Below are 20419 nucleotides of genomic sequence, written 5' to 3' on the forward strand. Positions count from 1 at the left end.
GTGGGAGAGCAGCGAGAGGCTGGGTCAGGAGCCAGGGCGGTGGGGCCAGAGCTCAGGAGACGCAGGCGGGTGCGATGACCAGATGGGCCCAGCTGTCCGGGGCTTCTCAGGAAGTCCTGGTCCACTGGTCTCAGCCTCAGATGCACGTTGGAACCACCCGGGGAGCTTTACAGATATTGCTGCCAGGGTCCCACCCCCAAAATGCTGTTGTCACTCGCCTGTCTCCCTCCGTCATGACTTATGTGCCAAAGACTATCTTTCATCATCACCAAAATTGTGCTCATGCATCCCCGTGCTGGCTGACGCTGTTGACTCACTCCCAGGATCTACTGAGACCAGCAGCCCCCCGGGGACATTGCCCTGTACACTGACTACGTTTCTTCAACCCCCGGCAGGGCTCCAATAGACAGCCTGGTCCCCAAAGCGTCTGTGAAACGGAGGCAGGGGAGTCCATGTGGACACGGAGGGTGTGGACGCCTCCAAAGTCACACGAGGCTGAGTTACCCGATTACCAACCAGCCAGCCACCCACAGAAACTCCCCTGAAGGCATCTGCTCTTGAAGTGGACGTGGGCGTTGCACCTCATGGTCCACAGATGGCCTGGCGTTCCACCTCCCCCAAGCCCACAGGGGTCACTGTCTCTTGGCAGCTGTATCAAGGGTGACTCTACCATAGTGAGCAACCAAGGGGGTATGAAAGAATGTCCCCACGGGAGGCGCATCCTAGGAACAAAGGCAGATCTCCCAGCTCTTTGGAACAGATATCTTGGCAAAAGCTAATTAGCCTCTAAACCCTAATCACAACTAAGGCACACAATCTACTGCATCTGATAACATGAAAGGTACAATCATAGTTTCTAAGCACAGAGTACTTTCACCTGTTTAAGCAAATCTGAACGGAAAAAAAATATATCATTTTATAAGTTTTCTACTAAACACCCGTAGCTCTAGACAACAGATTCTGACTTAGCTCAGCGATGAGGTGCCATTCACCCAAGCTTTAGCCATACTGTAAAACCAGGTTTTGGAAGGTACGCTGCTACTTAAAGCTAGAAGTTGATACAGTACTTGCTTAGTGCTGTGGAACACTGCAGAATGCAAGAAGGGGCCTGCAAAGGGCCTCTTAAAATAAATATTTCCTTTTTGGCAGAAAATATCATTGTAGGGTCCCCATGGGTAGGGGAGTGGGCAGTGCACAGTAGATGGGCTGACACTGCATTTGAGAGTGGAAAGAATATATCCAGCATGCAGAATAGACTGGGCTTCTCCTATTGGGCCGTATGTGCTGGGCCTCTTTGCATTCACCTTCTAAAATGAAACTTCCCCAGACAATAATTATTCTTGTTTTCAAAGAAGAGAATAACCATTGCTCTCTTGGTGGCTCCAAACTCAGAATTTCAGGGTCTAATTTAGACGTACTCACTTAACAAGCCAAGCTTTTATCCATAAAGTAAGACTAGAGGAAAAGAGAGAATGATTTTTATGATGGGTGGGGTCAATGGACGTCACAGAAACTTCTAGATGCAGCCCCAGTCTTGCACCCCTAGGGTCAAGGCTGCACCACCAACAAGATGGTGGTCCAAGTTCATGGGGCCACTTGGTGGATCCATTAACATAGGTGGTGCTCCTGGAGCTTTACAAAGCAGCTCCTATATAATTCTGGACATTAACATGCTCAAGGAGACTTGAGAACAGCCCTTTTGAAGTAAAGTTCAGCATCACTGTCTCAGCTACTTCCTTGGGGAATTCTGAATGTGGGTTCCATTAAAAAAACAATACAGCATCAAAGGGGCATCCTACCACTGCTTCTTTGGAGATTTCACTCCCACATGATACCTCTTGGATGAGAATCAAAGCTTTTCGTGTACCTACCATTCTAGGAGCCAAAATACCAAGGTGAAAACCCTCCCATGTGATTGTTTGAGCACAGAATACAAACAAAATAATTAGCAACTCAAAGGGCATTTCAAACACGCACCAGCACGGAACCATGCGAAACAGGGAAGATTCCTGTTTGTAAATTCCGACTACTCAGACAGACTTTAAGGATTCATATCCTAGGCAACAGAAATGTGCTCTGTAAAAGAAATCTTTCCAGAGGCTTTTCCATCTTTACCACGGTTAAGCTTACATTTAAATAAACGAGGAGTTTCTTACCTGTCTACCAAGTGGTCCTTCTGCAAATCAGCTCCCTGCTCTCCAAGTCACTCCACGAATGAGCAGAAAGAACCAGATCTCATTGTGGGGACCACAGGCTGTCCTCCTTGTGGAAGGGCAGTAGAAACTTCAGCATCAAGCCTTCAGAATGTAGACACCAAAGTGTCAAGTGCAATTATCTAAGCAGAGAGGGCTTGGTGCAAAACATCGATGCCCCGCAAATAGGAAAATGGCATCTTTGACTGAGAGTCAACAGTACACACATTCATGGAGTTTCTTCCCCAGAATAGAGACTGTTTCTATGTTGGCACACATCTTTTGTACCTTAAAGAATGATCGATGGAACACATTTGAGACACTGGAGTGCGTTTATGGCAGTCATAGGATAAGTCATTATTTCCATGCGCTGTGGTTTGAGTTTGTGACTTTGGACACATTGATCATTAAGGCAAGGGGAGATACAAGTATTGACAAACTCTCAGCAGCACCTAAGCTATGACATCCCAGAGGTGGCTACCTGGGGCCTCTGCTTGGGGCCCCACGTGATGGGGCTCCCAGGTCAGTGATTCGAGGAACCAAAGGCAGGTAGACTCTCCATCACCTGGGGCTAGAATGCTGAGGCCCTTACCCTGCCAGGCCATAAAAAGCCCCACCACGGCAAAGAGAGTCAGCACAGTGAAAAAGGCATGGGATCTGTATGGAGAATATGAACCTGGGCTCTGCCATTTTGCAGTGTGGTGGCCACGGACTTGGCAGGAATATGGAGAAGGACCTCCTGGAAATTCTTGGATTCCAGGCCCTCGAGACCTCCTGTCCTGGCAAGACAAATTTTCCACATGGCCCAGCCCCACTAGCCTGGACACCAAAGTTTAGGGCCAGGGTACTAGGTTGTCGTGAAATGGCCCTTTCCCCTGATGAGCCCTCATGCAACAGGTGGCCATTAAACATTGCTTAAAGGATGTGAGGCATTCAGGAATATCCCATGGCTATGGTTTCCAGAAGATTCCAGTAAGAGAGGAAACTCTGTCCGCCTTCTTTATTTCTCAAGCCCAATTCTGTAGAGTGCACTGCGGTCCTCTGTACATCATGAGGTGTGACATCCTAGAGGCCCTTTGGCTTTTCAGTGATCTCTTTGATGGAGCCCAAGATGGTCTTCATGCTGAATTCCATCTTCAGTGGGCAATATCGTATAAAGTTCTTTCTGAAAGAAAAGGGAAAAGAACCAGAATCAACAATGGAAACGTATCTGTTTTACTCTGTGTTATTTAAATTACTGGAATAAAGAAAGTAACCTTAAGTTTAATTTTAGTTTTAGTTTGCTTTTAATAAACTTGTCCAGATCGAATTTACCACTAAAGAATGAGAAAATAGCAATAATTGACTCCATTTAGGTCAAATGTTGGTAATGATGTTTGATCAAAGGCAGATTATCTAACAAAGGAACAAAATGACAGTGATCCTCCCAGATTAAAAACAACAACAAAGAAGACATAACAAAACCAAAGGGAAAAAAAAAAACTTTCAAGAATCAATTCTGGGCCATCTGAGCCAAGGAATATTTTTACAGATTGGGATGGTAAGTCATGACAGTACTATGAAGCTACCTGAAGCAAAAAGGTAAGGCTTTTGATACAGCTGAAAATGTGAACTGTATTCCACAACTTTGGTTTCCTGTCTCTTGATAAAGCAGCCTGCATTCAATCCTTTCCCAAGTCCATCCGCCAGCCTCATGACCTCTGAACTTTAGATGTCCAGGATTGCACCTCAGAGTAACGCTAAATATGATTGCTTGCTAAAGCTCTGGACCAGCTCATTGCAGACACTGCCAGGATCACATATCAAGGAACAGGCAGAGGATAAGTATCATTAGACATGAAACAAAGACTCAAGACTCATGGCTGAGAGTTGCTTCTAGCTTAATACTAAGTTATTTAACATTTACCGTTATAAAATGTTGTAACAATGTTATAATATATAAAATATAATGCAATAATTTAATGTTTTTTATATAATACTGTTATCTTCCAAAGTATGTCTTCTTGCAGCTAAATCAGCAGGCAATTGGTACAATTTGACCGTACCAATCAATACACTGTGATTAAAATATTTCAAAATACATACAATGCAGGATTTCTGGAAAGTGCCATTTTTTATTTTGTTTAGTTCTTCAGTCATGGTCACTGCCCTCCCCATCCCTGATCTAGATAACACTAACAAAAATATGTTCTCCATGACTCAGCCTGTTCTAGACATACTGATGAAGAGATGAGAGGGAATTGTTAATGACAGGGTTCTAGACTGTAAGTTTGTTCCACAAACTCCTTGCAGGTAAAAATGAAAGTGATCAATTAGCTGTCACCACTTTGGAGATAAAGACAGTGGCATCTCACTGTCATGGGCATCGCTTTATAGGCACAAATGGCATATTTAAGGAATGAAATACGAAGGGGGGAGATATGCACAAACGAAAAATAAGGTCGCTGAATTCATCGTGGGTGAGATATTCCTTGGTGTAAAACAATTGGTTGCGCAGCTGTGATCCTGCAGCAGTGCCTGTATAGAAATGTTTTAAATGTGTTTTTAAATGTACATGCTCCTAGAACCACTGTATTGAAAGATGGAACACAGCATCTGGTCTCCTGCTCTGTCACCCTTCTCGTAGACAGATTCAAGCGTCTCCAGATGAGTAATATCCATGAATTCTGAGGTTAGTGATGGAAATTGATGCTCCATCCCTGCTGAGAACCAGGAGTGACTGCAAGTCCAGGACTAACTAAAGGCTGGACCCCAACAGTTCAGGCTGGTCCTCACTAATGGTTTCAGGGTGAAAGGCACATCTTGTAACATTGGTATCACTGTTATAACTCTTCATTTATTTTTATCTTGTTTATTGTTTTTCAATATACTTTTAAAATTTCCCCATACAGTCTTTTCACCAATTTTTTTTTCTATTCATTACTAACCCTTTATATTTTGGGGACTTCTGCAAAAGATATTTCCTAAAAGCGTGTGCTCTAATAATTGCCAGCATATAGATATACAAGTGATAGTGAATATTTATGTTGTATCCAGCAACCTTGATAAACCCTCATCGATTCTAACAATTTATCTAAATATCCTCTGAGATCTGAGGTTTTCAAGGTAGACAATGAATAAGCTCTGAAGGATAACAGCCTCTTCCTTTATAATATTTGTACATTTCATTTTATTTTTTCTTATATCATTGAGCTGTCCTTTAGTACTGCCAACACAAAGCTGAATGGGGGCTGTAATAGCATTCTTACTCCTGATCTTAAACAGGAATACTTTTACCTTTTCACTATCAAATATAATACTGAGTTTCAACTCAGTTTTGTTTTGTTTTGTTTTTGATAGATATTATTTGTCAGTGTAGGAAAGTTATTTTCTATCCCTAATTGCTAAGGATCTTTTTTTTTTAATAAGTCAGGAAGAGATATTGACTCGATCAAATGATTTTTCTTCATCAGTTAAGACGATCATACAGGTTTTTCCCTGGTAATTAATAGATTGATCTTTCTAATGTTGATACAGGTTTGTATTACTAGGATAAATCCATTTTTTTCATGATTATTATTCTTTATAGCTTGCTAGATTGTTAATATTCTGTTTAAGGTGTCTGTCACTATATTTAATAGGATTTATTCTCCTTGGATAATTTAGTTATTAAAGTTAGGCAGTCTCAAAAAAATGAGTTAAGTTTGTTTTCTTTGTTCTCTGGAAGAGTTGTAATAGTTTGGAATTACTTGTTGACTGTGAGATTTAACACATAAAACCATAGGGCACAGGATTTTCTCTGGGGAAAGTTATCGTTTGTTTGTTTTTGTTGTTGTTGTTGTTTTTACGACTAACTCAGTTTTTATAGTTTATTTCTTCTTGAGTCAGTTACATTTTTCTAGAATTTTGAACGTTTAAGTTTTCAACTTTATTGCTATAAAGCTGAAAATGCTATCATTTTATTATCTTCTTGACCTCAGAAGCATCTATACTTTAAAAAAATAGTTTATATTTGTTCTCTCCCCCCACCACCTTCTCTTTTCCTCTCCTCCCCTCCCCTCCCCTCTCCCACTCTTCCCTTCTCTTCCCTTTCCTTCCCTCTCCCCTGTCTCTCTCCTATTCAGTCTTGCCAGAAGTTTTCCAGTCTTACTAATTTATTCTTTCTGACTTGCGGAAGTTTTATCTGTTGTTCTTTTCCTAACTCCCTGCGCTAGATGCTCAACTCATTGATTTCCATCCTATTTCTGTCCTCATATAAACATTTAAGGCTTTAAATTTCCCTCTCAATACTGCTTTATTGCATTCCCCTTTAAAAAGTATATAGTGTTATTATTGTTTATCTATATTTTCAGTTTCCTTTATGACTTCTTTTTTGACCCACACAGTTGTTGTTTTTTTTTTTAAGTGTGTGCTTTAAAATTTCTATATGGAGATTTTCTATTTATCTCTTTGTTCCTGATTTCTAACTTAATGCATTATGGGGAGAGAATGTGACATGTCCTATGAGCGTGATGAGATTTATCTGATAATCTGCTTTATGAACTGTGTTCAATTGTCAAAATTATTCTTTATATTGTATTGAGATACGTATCTTTCATTTGCAGGCTGCAATGTCCTTTCACTAACATGAAACGCATGATTTCTTTTCATTGTATTTTCTGTTTTAAAAATTTCCACAATATTGGGCAGTTATTGAATTGCTGAGCAATGTTAAAAAAAATTCATTCAAGTATGTTGATAGAGTGCTTAGTACATGCTCATTATGGCTGTACACTAGGCATTAAGAATACAGGGATGACAGAGACTAACACAGTGCTTGTTCCCATGGACTTAACTTAGCATCTAGATGGGCAGAGAGATTAAGTGCTCACATAGTTATTTAGTTACTGTTGTGTTAAATGTCACAGAGGGAAAGTACAGTGTGCGATGATGCAGGTTCTTTCTGAGATCAAGCACAGTGCCTATAGCATGCGAGTCATCGCTAGCTGTACTCAGAAGTCTCAGCACAGAAACACCGAACAGTCACCCAGGAATATGACTCATCAAGTACAGGTGTATCCCTCTAGCCTGCTGTGTCTCTCCTCCTCACCCCCCTCCTTATCTCCACCAGTTCCTAGTGATTTGTCCTCTTTTCCTTTTCTCCCACTTACACGTTCATTTTTTGGTTCCTAACTACCATAGTGGTCTTTCTCTGAAAACATGTTACATACTGGATGCTCGGGACAAACCTCCACAACTCTGAAGGTGTGTTCTGTTCAGCAGAGTTTCTGATGTCACTCACACTCCAGCAATTGGTTTTTTCCAAACCCAAAGTTACATGGTTTACCAAATTTTGCTCTTAACTGAGCATGTGCATATATAAATATGAAAGACTATTTTAAGTAGTTACCGTCCTCTCTGTTATTATAATGAATGCAATCACAAAATGAGGTCCAAAGTAAGGTTATTTCCATTTCTGTCATGTTCAACATCAACATTCATTTACATTGTAGTTGTGTGAGGTGTGAGATTATGTGAGGTTTTGTGTGTGTTTTTGTTTGCTTGGTTGGTTTTGGTTAGACTGATTATGCTGAAGGCTCATATTGCCACGGCCGTCAATTACAATGTCTGGTTATTTTTGTTTTTACCATCGATCAGCCCTGGCCCCGCAAGCTGGTACTTGAGTGGCTGGTGTATTTGAGCAAAACGTGGCACTTTGCTGCTATCGGTCTCCATCTTGCTAGATTCATTCCATTGATCCAGGCCAGCAAGTCTCCTCTGGACCTTGTTTCTTCTTTTCCCTTTTTCATTCCTGGTTTCTTTTGGTCTCAGCTGTGTTGTCATTCAACGTATTGGCTCATCACTACTTTGCACCCCTGATCAGCAGGCTATCCCTTTCCTTTGTCCAAGTCTCCCCAGTTGAAATGGTCAACAGGAGAGGGCCAACAGGAGAGCCAGAGAGAAACATACTATGAGAAACATACTCCAGCTGGACATCCATCCCTTAATCATCAACTTCAATCATGTTAAGTTGATCTTGGTTGATCCCAGTCCTCAAGGCTAGGACTGAAAACACTGTCAAAATCCTGCTCAGATGGAGATCGTGTCCTTCAAGTCAACTGCATTTCTTGTATTTATTAGTCCAGTGAAATGAGTCTTGTCTGGCAGGACCTGTTAATGATGAGCCCACCCTGACTCACAGTGACCTCCACTTTCTTAGTTAAGTGCTCACCAACCGCCTTTTTAAATACTCCATCTCCAAATGACCCTCAGGGAGGACATTAAGCTCATGTTCCCTCAGAGCTTTGGCTTCCTCAGCGATCTCAAGCGAGTTCTAATCACCAGCTCCAGCCTCCTCTTCTCAACTGTCCCCGCTTGACTTCTTCCTGGTATTTTATATTGTCAGCCACCCCATCTTTCTTGGTCACACATTTGTGCAATTCATCTTCTCCTTGGTCTTTGAAAAATCAGAACATGTGTTCACTTTCAGTCTTGGGGATGGAAACCTCTGCTGTCTTATAATGATTTCTCAACATTGCCAGTGATGATTAGTCCGGACAATGTGTAAGCTCTTTTGAGAAGCAGCTTATCCAGGCTAGAAAATCTCTCCTCCATAACTAGGTTTCCCTTATAACCTCCTTGTGGTCTTAGGATTTTAAGGTTCTTCTAAATGTTAATTTCACAATTACCTGTTAATTACCTGACTTCTCAAAGTCAGAGAAGAGGAAGCAAAAATGAAAGTCCAAGAGATACTCCCCCTTGTGAAAAAACTAGTCAATGGTTCTTAACACTATTTAGGTGATGGTACACCTGGAATTTAAAATACTGTCTGTTTATATAGCAGAAGCTAACACAGCATTGTGAAGGAATTATACAACAATAAAGATGTTAAAGAAATAAAAAATAAAAAATAAAAAATACTGTCTGTGAAACGCCTTGATATAATGATTATGGTAGACCATGATTATTGGTAGCTATTTTCATCTTACAATCAATTTGGCCAGCCGAAGGTATTATATATGACAAGTACTCTGAAGCAGGGGTCCACAACCCCGGGCCGCAGACCGGTAGTGGTCCATGGCCTGTTAGGAACCGGGCCGCACGGCAGGAGGTGAGCAGTGGGCGAGCGAGTGAAGCTTCATCTGCCGCTCCCCGTTGCTCCCCATCACCCCCATTACCACCTGAACCATCGCTTGCATTACCGCCTGAACCATCCCGCCCCACCCCTGGTCCGTGGAAAAGTTATCTTCCATGAAACCGGTCCCTGGTGCCAAAAAGGTTGGGGACCATTGCCCTAAAGAACATATAAAAACTACAGCTATGAACAAATACATATACCTTCCCAGCACAAGATATCCAAGTCATCCCATTCTGGGGTTTTCTGCTAACACAGACATACCTCAGAGATGTTGCAGGCTCAATTCCAGACCACCATAATAAAGTAAATATCGCATTAAGAAACTAAGACAGATTTTTTGTTTCCCAGTGCATGTAAAAGTTATGTTTACACTACACTGTAGTCTATTAACTGTGCAATAGCATTATGTCTAAAAAACAATGTACATATGCCAATTTAAAAATACTTTATTGGGACTTCCCTGGTGGTCCAGTGTTAAAGAATCCACCTTCCAATGCAGGGGATGTGGTTTGATCTCTGGTCGGGGAACTAAGATCTCACATGCCGCGGGGCAACTAAGCCCAGGTGCCACAACTACTGAGCCCGCATGCCTCAACTAGAGAGCCCGAGTGCCATGAACTACAGAGCCCACGCACTCTGGAGCCCGTGCACAACTTGAGAAGAGAAAACCCACACACCACAACTAGAGAGAAGCCCATGCACCGCAATGAAAGATCCCACATGCCGCAGTGAAGATCCTGTGTGCCATAACTAAGACCCGATGCATCCAAATAAATAAATAAATACATTTTGAAAAATAAAATGAAATAAAAATAAAAATACTTTATTACTAGAAAATGCTAACCCTCATTTGAGCCTTCACTGAGTTGTATTCTTTTTGCTGGTGGAGAGTTTAACATGTTGCAAGAATTACCAAAATGGAACACAGAGAGTCGAAGTGAGCAAATGCTGATGGAAAAATGGTGCCAATAGACTTGCTCAATGCAGCACTGTCACAAATCTTCAAAATTTGTAAAAAGCGCAATATCTGTGAAGTGCAATAATATGAGGTCTGCCTGTAATTGCTTGCTTCCTATTTATTTATTGAACAGAGGAGGTTAGTACTTAAAAATAAGAGAAGGCAGGGATTTCCCTGGTGGTCCAGTGGTTAAGAATCCACCTTCCAAGGCAGGGAATGCAGGTTTGAGCCCTGGTCAGGGCACTAAGATCCCACATGCCATGGGGCAACTAAGCCCATGTGCTGCTACTACTGAGCCCATGCACCCTGGAGCCCATGCACCACAACTAGAGAGAAGGCCGCGTGCCACAACTAAGGCCCGACACAGCCAAATAAATAAATAAATAAATAAATATTTTTTAAAAAAGAGAGAGAGAGAAGGCAGAGGATGCCAAACAATTAGGAAGAAGAATTATGAGAGGAAATATTTTAAATTGAGACTATTTTGTTATTCAAGTTAATTCTGGTGAGTTGTGAAACGACTACGGCCATCACATAGTTTTAGAAGCAAGGATCCAAGGCAAACCTGGTGTGCACAGGACACCTACTAAGCTAGGTGGGTCCCCAAAGCTTCCATTACCTACTTGAGACAAGCAGTTACCTGAGTGGAGCTAGTTCTCACCTATTGTTCTACTTTGGGAATTAGTGGCTTTTCTGAAGGAAAAAGTCAGTAAAATCCATTATTTATTTCTCATACCCCTTGATCTCTATTTCATAAAAGGATTAAAGACAATGTCAGATTCACCTAAAGAAAGACAAATGTTTGCGGAAGGCAGACAGATGTGAAGTGCTCCAAAGCAACAGAGAAGTAGTTAGATGCCATGGGATGGAGAGATTTTTGATTTCTCAAGTTTGTTATCGCCTATATATTTCCCCCTTACAGATTACCACTTAAGCCCTTAGATAACTAATGAGTGTATATTCCTTTTTTCCAGGAGTATCATGGAATTGGCACTCAGGAATGACTGTCAAACCATGGCTTAGTTTTGGGGACAAAAAAAGCAAGAGAAACATCAAGAGATAGGAAGGACACTGGCAGCTATAAAGAATAAATAAGAACTCTAATTTCCTGAGCCCTGGGATGGGGGGTGTGGGGGGAATGGCTAGAGAGTAACACTCAGCTAGCCCTGAGAAGAACCTGTGAAGGCCTCCCATATTTGGCTAGCAAATCCGAAAGGACACAGGTAAGGTCTTCTCTCTTGAGTTCTGACTATAATATTAACTCAAAGGCCCTTTTGTTACTTTTCATATTTTGAGATGCCTTACCTCATTCTTCGCTTAAGACTTCCTAATACTTCTCTTGAAAATTTCTGCAAAACTTTTATATTCCTTAGTTGCCTATATGCCCCTCCTGTCATATTAAGTCCATGTTCTCCTGATGTCTAAGTTCAGTTAGAGGGCTTCTTCCTGAGTTCTTTTGAAATGCCAGCCTACTTGTATTCGCTACGATTATTTGCCATTGTACTGTCATGTTCTCATTTTTGAGAAATGCCTGTCCATTCTCTGTTCTTCCTCCACACATAAATAAATGAGTTCTTTTTGATTGTCATCTTAAACTTTTATTTTTTTAAAGAAAGCCACATCTGTCTCTGAAACTGAGACTTCCCCATAACATCCCTGTAAGTCCATGAAAAGACTGTGGATTCCTCCCTGGTTATGTGACCCTCATGTTATTCCTGTCAAATCTTCTTTTGCATTATCTTCATTTTTTCCTGCTGTATTTCCCCTTCTGTTCGTGAGAGTACCAATTATGCCTACCTTGCACACTCTCTGTCAGTGTCTGTTGTCTCCTAGCATTTTCTCCTGTCAGCACTTTGCATTATAATACGTCCCTGCTCACAGTTAGCAGGGGTCTCCCTGCCTCAAAAATCCAGCACTTTTTTTGGGAAGGGTGAAAACAATCACCCTTTCTGCTCACCAAGATCAGCATTGCAGGGTCGTTACCATCGGTAAATTCTCCTCCATCATGACCTGTGTGTAGCCTGCACCTCACAAAGGTGCTGCATCTGAATGTTTCCCTGACTGATCCTGCTTCTTTTCTGCATCCTGCCCTTTGGTCCCCACTTTGCCTTTTCAAGCAAGGTTCTGCCTTTGGGGCTTTACCACCTATGCTGAAGAATATATTGGAGGTGTTCCCTCTCCCTCAGTATGTTCCCTTCACACTGCCCAAGTTTTACTTTAATTGGCAGCGTTTCTTCATATACTGTGGTTCAGCATCTGTGTGGTTATTCACCTCATCAAAGATGGGATTTAATTTTAATCTTTTCTTTCTCTTCATTGTTTTCCATTCCTTTAGTCAGGAAAGGAGAAATATCAATAACTAGGCTTATCAATGGAAAACTTATTTTTGTTTGTTTCTAAAATTGTGAAGGATAAAATGAATATAACATGCTTGTTCTCCCTATTGTAACTGCTGTACAATTTCATATGGATTTCTTATATGTTTTTAATATTTCATTTTATTTTGGCTGCGTTGGGTCTTCGATACTGCGCACGGGCTTTTCTCTAGTTGTGGCGAGCAGGGGCTACTCTTCGTTGCGGTGCACGGGCTTCTCATTGCAGTGGCTTCTCTTGTTGCAGAGCACGGGCTCTAGGCACCTGGGCTTCAGTAGTTGTGGCGTGTGGGCTCTAGAGTGTAGGCTCAGTAGTTGTGACGCACGGGCTTAGTTGCTCCGCGGCATGTGGGATCTTCCCAGATCAGGGATCGAACCCGTGTCCCCTGCATTGGCAGGCGGATTCTTAACCACTGCACCACCAGGGAAGTTCTATGTTTTTAATATTTTACTGTGTGGTCCATTTCCCCTACTAGACTGCCAACTCCATCAGTATTGGTCCATTTTGCGTATGTTGGTTGAATCAGCCCAATTAGAGAAAAGGTCTTGTGATCTGCTCATTTCATACAAGTCCTTGGGGTGGAAGGAGCAATATAAATTTGGTCACATTTACTTTTGTATACAAAACTGACACTATTAGGATGACTGACATCATTCTATATGGCTGTTATTCCCCTCCATTTTCAAAATGAGCTGCTATCAGGTCTACTTCAAATCGACTCCATCTGAATATGAACAAGTGCATTTGACATAATGAGTGTAGTTTGGTCAGGTTCTAGGAAGGACTTTTAATCTTCTTTGTTTCACTTTCCATGGAGGCCTTTCCTTCATGTCCTCCTGTTTATTTTTACAAACCCAGAGATACCTGCTGGGCCACGAATAGACTCAGCTTGGTTATACCTTGCTTCATATTTTTGGCATTCTCTTCCATCGTCCTGTAGATAAATAATATCAGAGAACTCGGGAACAGGAAGTAATCTTAGAATCTGTCAACTCCCGCTCCTTTACTTTACAGGTTGAGGAACAGAGGCCAAGATGCTGCGAGACACATGTAAGTTCTCACAGCTGGTGAGCAGTACAGCTCATTTTCCTGAGATCCAGTCTCATGTTCTTTCTACTACACCCCTCCTGCCTCTGTTTTGAACTTGAGCATCAGCTGAGTAGAAAAGTACATCTGATGTAACTGCAGTTGTGTCCGTGGAGATATACAGCATCACCCTCGCACTCAACAACTTGTTGGCAGGGACCCAAACTTCTGTCTTACCTCCAAGTAAAAATAAAATATAATGTATGTCATTAGCACAAATATGACATTTAGGTAAATTCAGGGCACGCTGAAGACTTCATGTTCCTGGTGATGAACATCTTTTTTTCTTTCACATAGATGTCCTTTCTTTATGTTTACCACAGTTTCAAATTCCTCTCTTTGCAGAAGATGATATACTATAGCAGAATATTTTTACTTTGTCACTCACTTTTTTTTTTTCTATTTTAAATGATTTCTTAAAAATATATCAAATACATGGTGAAAATAATGGTCTGAGGAAGGTTATTTAAGCAGCTGATTTTGGCGGTCACAAAAAAGACACTTAACTTCAGGGTAGGCAAGAAAAAATTCTTTAAGACAGACCAAAATTCAAGTGCAAGTGATTTGGGTTTGGGTGGCCAGCTGGATAATAAGAGCCAAAATGCAACTCCATCTGTGGGAATCGTAGAGAAAAATACTTTCCTTGAGCACAAGAGTACCAGCAAGCCGTGTACTGCAGAAGCATGATGTTGAAAGGGTAAGGGACTCATGATATTGTAGGCACTCCCACAAACCTAAGCCCGATGGCTTTGGCAGCAAAGCAGAAGAGAGAAAAGCCAAGCAGAGGCAAATGTGAACAAAACAAGCAACAGAAGCACCAACCACGCCACCCTTATAAGCACAAAGAGGCAATAAACCTGTCAGCGGGGCTTTCCACGCAGAGTCTCCCCAAGCCAAGATGTAGTAACAATCAAAGGAGGTTTCCAGGCTTACGTTCTTTACGCCTGGTGCTAAGCATGCTGGGACAGACGCACATCCCATGTCTCCTATCTGATGGTCTCTGCCCATTTTGGGGGCACACCAGTCCTGATGTTCTAACTTGACGTCTTCAGTAGGACAGGCTGTCCCTGCAATTGCCCGCCCCTGTGGCACTACCATGTCTAGCGAGGCGAGGTCTCCCTCTGCTTCCTCCCCAGCTCCCCTCGGCTGCTAAGAGGAGACCCAGTTGTTACCCTCTCCCTCTCTGGAGCTTGGAAAACCCTTCCCTTGTTCTGATGGACATGTTGGAAACAGTTAGCAGGGGGTGGGGGGGGAAGAGTCAAACCTCACAGAGTGCTTTTGGATAGGAGAGAGAGATTAGGAAACTGGAACTTAGTTTTCTAACGATGCCTCTTTTTAGAATTTTCTATTATTTGACTAGAGACTGCCAAGGTTGGTTCTAAGGAGTGGTTTTTCTCTTCACTAGAGACTGAGCTGGGCACTTCATGCTAAGAAAAGACATGGTGCTTGTTCTTGAAGTGCCCCCAGGCCATTGGGATAGATGGACAATAGACAGTGCTCAGGGCTGTTAAGTAACAAATGGTGGAATGCCATCAGAGCCCAGAGGGGAACAGCCAGTTCAACCCGGGGTTAGGGAGGGGCGCTTGAACGAGCGACCCCTTGAAGCGGCTCAGGACTTAGACCTCTGTCTAAGCATTTCTCAGGAAGGAGAAAGAACAAAGTTGGGAAATAACACCATGTGCATGTGTGTATATATGTGAACCCTGGCAGGATATTTGGTCCTGTCCAGAACATCCATAAGACATTTGGTCCATGCCAAAAGGTCCTTGATATTTGGTCTGTCCAAAACATCCTTCAGCATATTTGGTCCATGCCAAATGGCTCTGGACAGGACCAAATATCAAGGACCTTTGGGCTTGAATCAAATGTCTCCATGGAGGTTTTAGACAGAACCAAATATGACGAAACATCAAGGACCTTTTGGCATGGACCAAGTATCTCCGTGGATGTTTTGGAAAGAACCAAACATGAGCAAATATCAAGGACCTTTTGGTGTGGTGCAAACGTCTATGGATGTTTTGGACAGGACCAAATATGACCAGATATCAAGGACATTTTGGTGTGGAGCAAATGTCTTATGGAGCAAATGTTTTATGGATCCAATGTCTTTTTTAAAAAATATTTATTTATTTAATTTATTTTTTTTGGCTGCATCGGGTCTTAGTTGCTGCACGCAGGATCTTTCGTTGCAGCGTGGGCTCTTCATTGTGGCACATGGGCTTCTCTCTAGTTGTGGCACACAGGCTTCTCTCTAGTTGTGGCATGTGGGTTTTCTCTGTCTAGTTGTGGTGCCTGGGCTCCAGGGCACGTGGGCTCTGCAGTTGTGGTGCGCGGGTTCCAGAGCACGTGGGCTCCGTAGTTTGCAGCATGCAGGCTCTCTCGTTGAGGTGTGCGAGCTCAGCAGTTGTGGCGTGTGGGCTTAGCTGCCCCGCGGCACGTGGGATCTTCGTTATCCGACCAGGGATTGAACCCATGTCCCCTGCACTGGAAGGCGGATTCTCTACCACTGGACCACCAGGGAAGTCCCTATGGATCCAGTATCTTAAGGACATTCTGAAGAGGACCAAATGTCTACTAAGTCAGTGAACATAGGGTGTGAGTTGATAGGAGTCAGTAGACTTTCACTGGGAGTCAGTAGATTCTGCAGTGCAAGTGTGGGTGGGTTTGGAAGTGGGTGGGTTTGGAAGCAGGACTAAGACAGCTGAAGTCCTCCTTCGCCTGCTGCCTCACGTCCCAGAGGAAACGGGAGCTCTGCCCCGGTTTCAGCCGCTCTGAGGACAACCACCACGCAAGGCCGGCTGCTTCCCTGGGTCCGTGCTCTACCTTCCACCAACCGGCTGAACAATCTCCATTTTCATCTAGGACTTGGTTTTTCCTCCTCCTGCATTATATCCTCATTTATTTATGTATTTAATGAAAACAGCAGTGAGGAACGATGTAGAACTGACGTTGAAGTCAGGATTTTGGCTCCCGACTTTCCATTGTGTGACTTTGAGGAAATGACTCAACACCTGGGGGCCTCAAGTCTTCCCAAAAATAAAGCGGCGATTACAATACATCTCCTGGGATGAAATGAAGTCATCTATGACCAGACATAACAGGTGACCAGCGAGAAGAAGCTTATTGCTGCTCCCAAGTGAATGGTGATAAACGGAAGCGCTAGACCCGGGGTCAGTGAGACTTTCCCATAAAGGGCCAGAGAGCAAATATAAGGACCTTTGGGCTCCATTTCAGCTATTTCTGCAGCTGTGGCAGGAACACGACCATGGACAATAATAACTAAGGAATGGGCAGGATTGTGTTCCCACGAAACTTTATTTACAAACACAGACAGTGGGCCGCAGTTTGCTCACTCCTGTTCGATCGATAGAACATTTCCTTTGGGTCATGATATCCGGTTTATGTTATTAGGCAGTTCGTCTTAGTTGCTATCACATATGTAACATCAATCCAGCAACCCTGTGGGGAAGGTATTAACTGCCTTTCCTTTTGCAACAAAAGCCTCCTGATGTTAAGAAATGGACTGAAACTGACATGACCAAGCCGGCTGGAAAATGAAACCCCCTTGTGCTTAATCTCCGTGCCCGGGAGCCGGTTCCCTTATGGTGTTTCCTTCCTAACTTGGTGCTTAATGCTTCTTGACGACGCTGATGTTCTTTGAGGAAGATAGATGTCCATCCTTCCTGTGGCTCTGATATTTCTAATCCAGCCTCTTTCTTCAGGCCACCTCTAGGCAGGCTGGATTTTGCATTTTTCTTTGCAGGCCCTTTCAGTGCACGCCTTCTGGGCTTTCTCTCCTCTGTTCTGTGTGAATCCATCATGCCCTACCTGCATGGCACTCACAAGTTTTATTCTCTTTGCTGGTGACTCCCAGTTTTTTAAGTTTCCACATTAAGTGGTGACTGCCCCAGAGCAGACTTCTCAGCCCTTAATTTAACTTTGCCTGGAGAGGAGATGTACGGTGGGGTCTTGGCAGCTGGGGGAGAAGGTGGTATGCAAAGTCTCTGATCCGTAGGGGCTCAACGGCCCATCTCTGCCTCGGGTCTGAGGCTGCAAATAAAATTCTGCTTTTGGGACATTCGAAGGCAGAAGAAAACACAATGTGAACCCAACTTACTTTCTTCTGACACCCCTAAATCTGTAGTGCATATTTGCTAGTCTTGACCACCCTAGAGGGCCGGCAGCCGCCCGGGATGTGCGTGTTGTTGGAAAGCCCAAGAGAGAACTCTAAATTCAGAGCCAGACGTCACCACACAAATATCAAAAAAGTAAAGGTGAAGTTCAGACCACAGCCCTTGGCAACTTCCCAAGTTTTCTACTTCCTGGTGCAGTTATGCCTTTCACATGCTGTCAAGGGCGTCCCTTCTTCAGGGGACAATTTATTGTATCTTTATGAAAGTACAAGTCCACTTCTTTCTGTCTTCTTGGGCCCAAGGGGGCGGTCGTAATCCGCCGGAGGTTTCGCTGTGATGAAAGTCTGACTGGGAGAGTGTGTGGGTCCCCTGGGCCGTTTGGGGTTGGAGCCGGCAGGTGTGCTCTGGATGCGAGAGCTGAGTGACAAGGGACACACAAGCCCCGGCCAGCTGGTGGGGCAGCTGGGTTGCTGCCGCCGGTGGCTGGGGTGGGGGGGAGGGGGGGGGGCTCCCAGCATCTCTACAGGGACGAGGCCGCCTCCAGAGTGGCCAGCCTGGGGACAACTTCCTGAAGGCTTTTGACACACCAAAAGCACTCTTAAAATAGAACTTGGAGATGTACCAGGCCCATTCATTTTAAAAAACACTAGCCCTTTAATAGCCAGAAAGCGATGACATGTAACAAGGATGTAACGGCTGGAAAGGCACTGATTTCTCCATTCTGTGGATTCACTGGGCCCGTTGCTATTAAACCACCCAATTTTTGTTCAAGTGTTTCTGGGATTATGCTGGCGAAGCAGAGCCCTTGGGTAAGCAAACTGTGGAACTCAGCAAGTCCTTAGATAGAATTCTGGTCCTTGAGGCAGGGTTTTCCATGGATCTACAGGCAGTGTTCTCCTGGTCAAACCCTGGGTTTCCTGGAGGACAAAAGAACTTGGGTGGTTTTCTAGCCTGCGGTGAAACAATTCAATTAATGTAGCAGGAGAGGGGTGGGTATCTCTCCGCATGTTACTAGCTGACTCTGATTCAGGGACTCTTTTACTTATTTATAGGAATTTAGAGAACGGTAGGAAAACCCTGAACTAAAATTTAACCCAAGTAAAACTCCTTAACACATTTCCCGTTTAATTTTTCTGCAGAGCACTTAGAGCACTATATATTTTACTCTTCTTTAAAAAAAAAAAAAAAACTTAACAGCTTTATTGAGATGTAATTCACATAAAATTCACCCATTTCAAGTATACAAGTCAATGGCTTCTGGTAGACTCACAGAGTTTTGCAACCATCACCACAGCCAGTTTTACATCATTTTCATCACCCCACAAAGAAACCCTGTTCCCTGTAGCCATCACCCCTACCCATCTGTGCCTCCAGTCCTAGATAACCATTCATCTAATTTCTCTCTCTGTGGATTTGCTGTTCTGCACATTGCAAACAAACAGACTCACACAATATGTGTTCTTTTTGTGCCTGGCTTCTTTCACTGAACATAATGTTTTCTTGGTTCATCCACACCGAAGCATGTCAGAGCTTCATTCTTTTTATGGCTGAATAATATTCCACTGTATGGACAGATCACATTTTATTTATCCAGTCATCCATTGATAGACATTTGGGTTGTTTCCACCTTTTGGCTCTCGTGAATAATGCCGCAATGAACATTTGTATCCGAGTTTTTTTTGTGTGTGTAGATGTCTTCATTTCTCTTGGGCATATACTTAGGAGTGGAATTGCTGAGTCATGTGGTTATGCAATTTTCCCCACAATAACAAAAATCGGGGAGACTTAATGGCGAGAGGTAGACGGAACAGGGTGGAATTCAGGAGGTGCTGCAACCTTGCGCTTTGAGATGGTGGCTGAAGTGTTGTTATTCCCAATTCATTAACCACTCACTTTGCAAAGATTCAATATTTAATGTAAAACCATACTTAATGGGAAACCATAAAAAACTAGAAGACAACATATGAGCCTATTTATACAATCCAGAAGTTCTTTTTTTTTTTTTTTTTTTTGTCTGCGTTGGGTCTTCGTTGCTGCACGCGGGCTTTCTCTGGTTGTGGTGAGCGGGGGCTACTCTTTTGCAGTGCTCAGCCTTTTCACTGCAGTGGCTTCTCTTACTGCGGAGCACAGGCTCTAGGGCACGCGGGCTTCAGTAGTTGTGGCCACAAGCTCAGTAGTGGTGGCTCACGGGCTCTAGAGCGCAGGCTCAGTAGTTGTAGCGCACGGGCTTAGCTGCTCCGCGGCATGTGGGATGTTCCCGGATCAGGGCTCGAACCCATTCCCCGGAATTGACAGGCGGATTCTTAACCACTGCGCCACCAGGGAAGTCCTAACCAAGATTTTTTTTTTTTTTTTTTTTTTTTCTATTCTCAAGTCCCCTCGTATGATGCCATTGGTGGTCCAGGTCCCTGATGTTTTTTTAGGCTTCTAAAAAGCAAAGGAAGGAATTTTTTCAGTACACGCCATTCTTTTATACCTCTCTGCCTAGGCAATGAGCACATACCTGCTGGGTTTTTTGAAAGGGGGATTGGGGTAGATAGGGAAGAGATTTGTGGAGAGGTTGAAAACTTCAGCAAGACTT

The 20419-nt window shown here is 43.2% G+C and overlaps 1 protein-coding gene across 1 annotated transcript in view; it reads right to left on the reverse strand.

Moving 5' to 3' along the window:
* Nucleotides 1–2505: 2505 nt before the first annotated feature.
* PUDP (pseudouridine 5'-phosphatase) overlaps nucleotides 2506–20419 on the reverse strand; it is a 131959-nt gene continuing 114045 nt past the window's right edge. The window contains exon 4 of the mRNA XM_068532750.1: nucleotides 2506–3357. Coding sequence (XP_068388851.1) covers nucleotides 3277–3357 — 81 coding nt within the window. The 3' untranslated portion in view covers nucleotides 2506–3276. The remainder of the gene's footprint in view (nucleotides 3358–20419) is intronic.

Source organism: Eschrichtius robustus, chromosome X (assembly GCF_028021215.1).
Source record: "Eschrichtius robustus isolate mEscRob2 chromosome X, mEscRob2.pri, whole genome shotgun sequence".
Lineage (NCBI taxonomy): Eukaryota > Metazoa > Chordata > Mammalia > Artiodactyla > Eschrichtiidae > Eschrichtius > Eschrichtius robustus.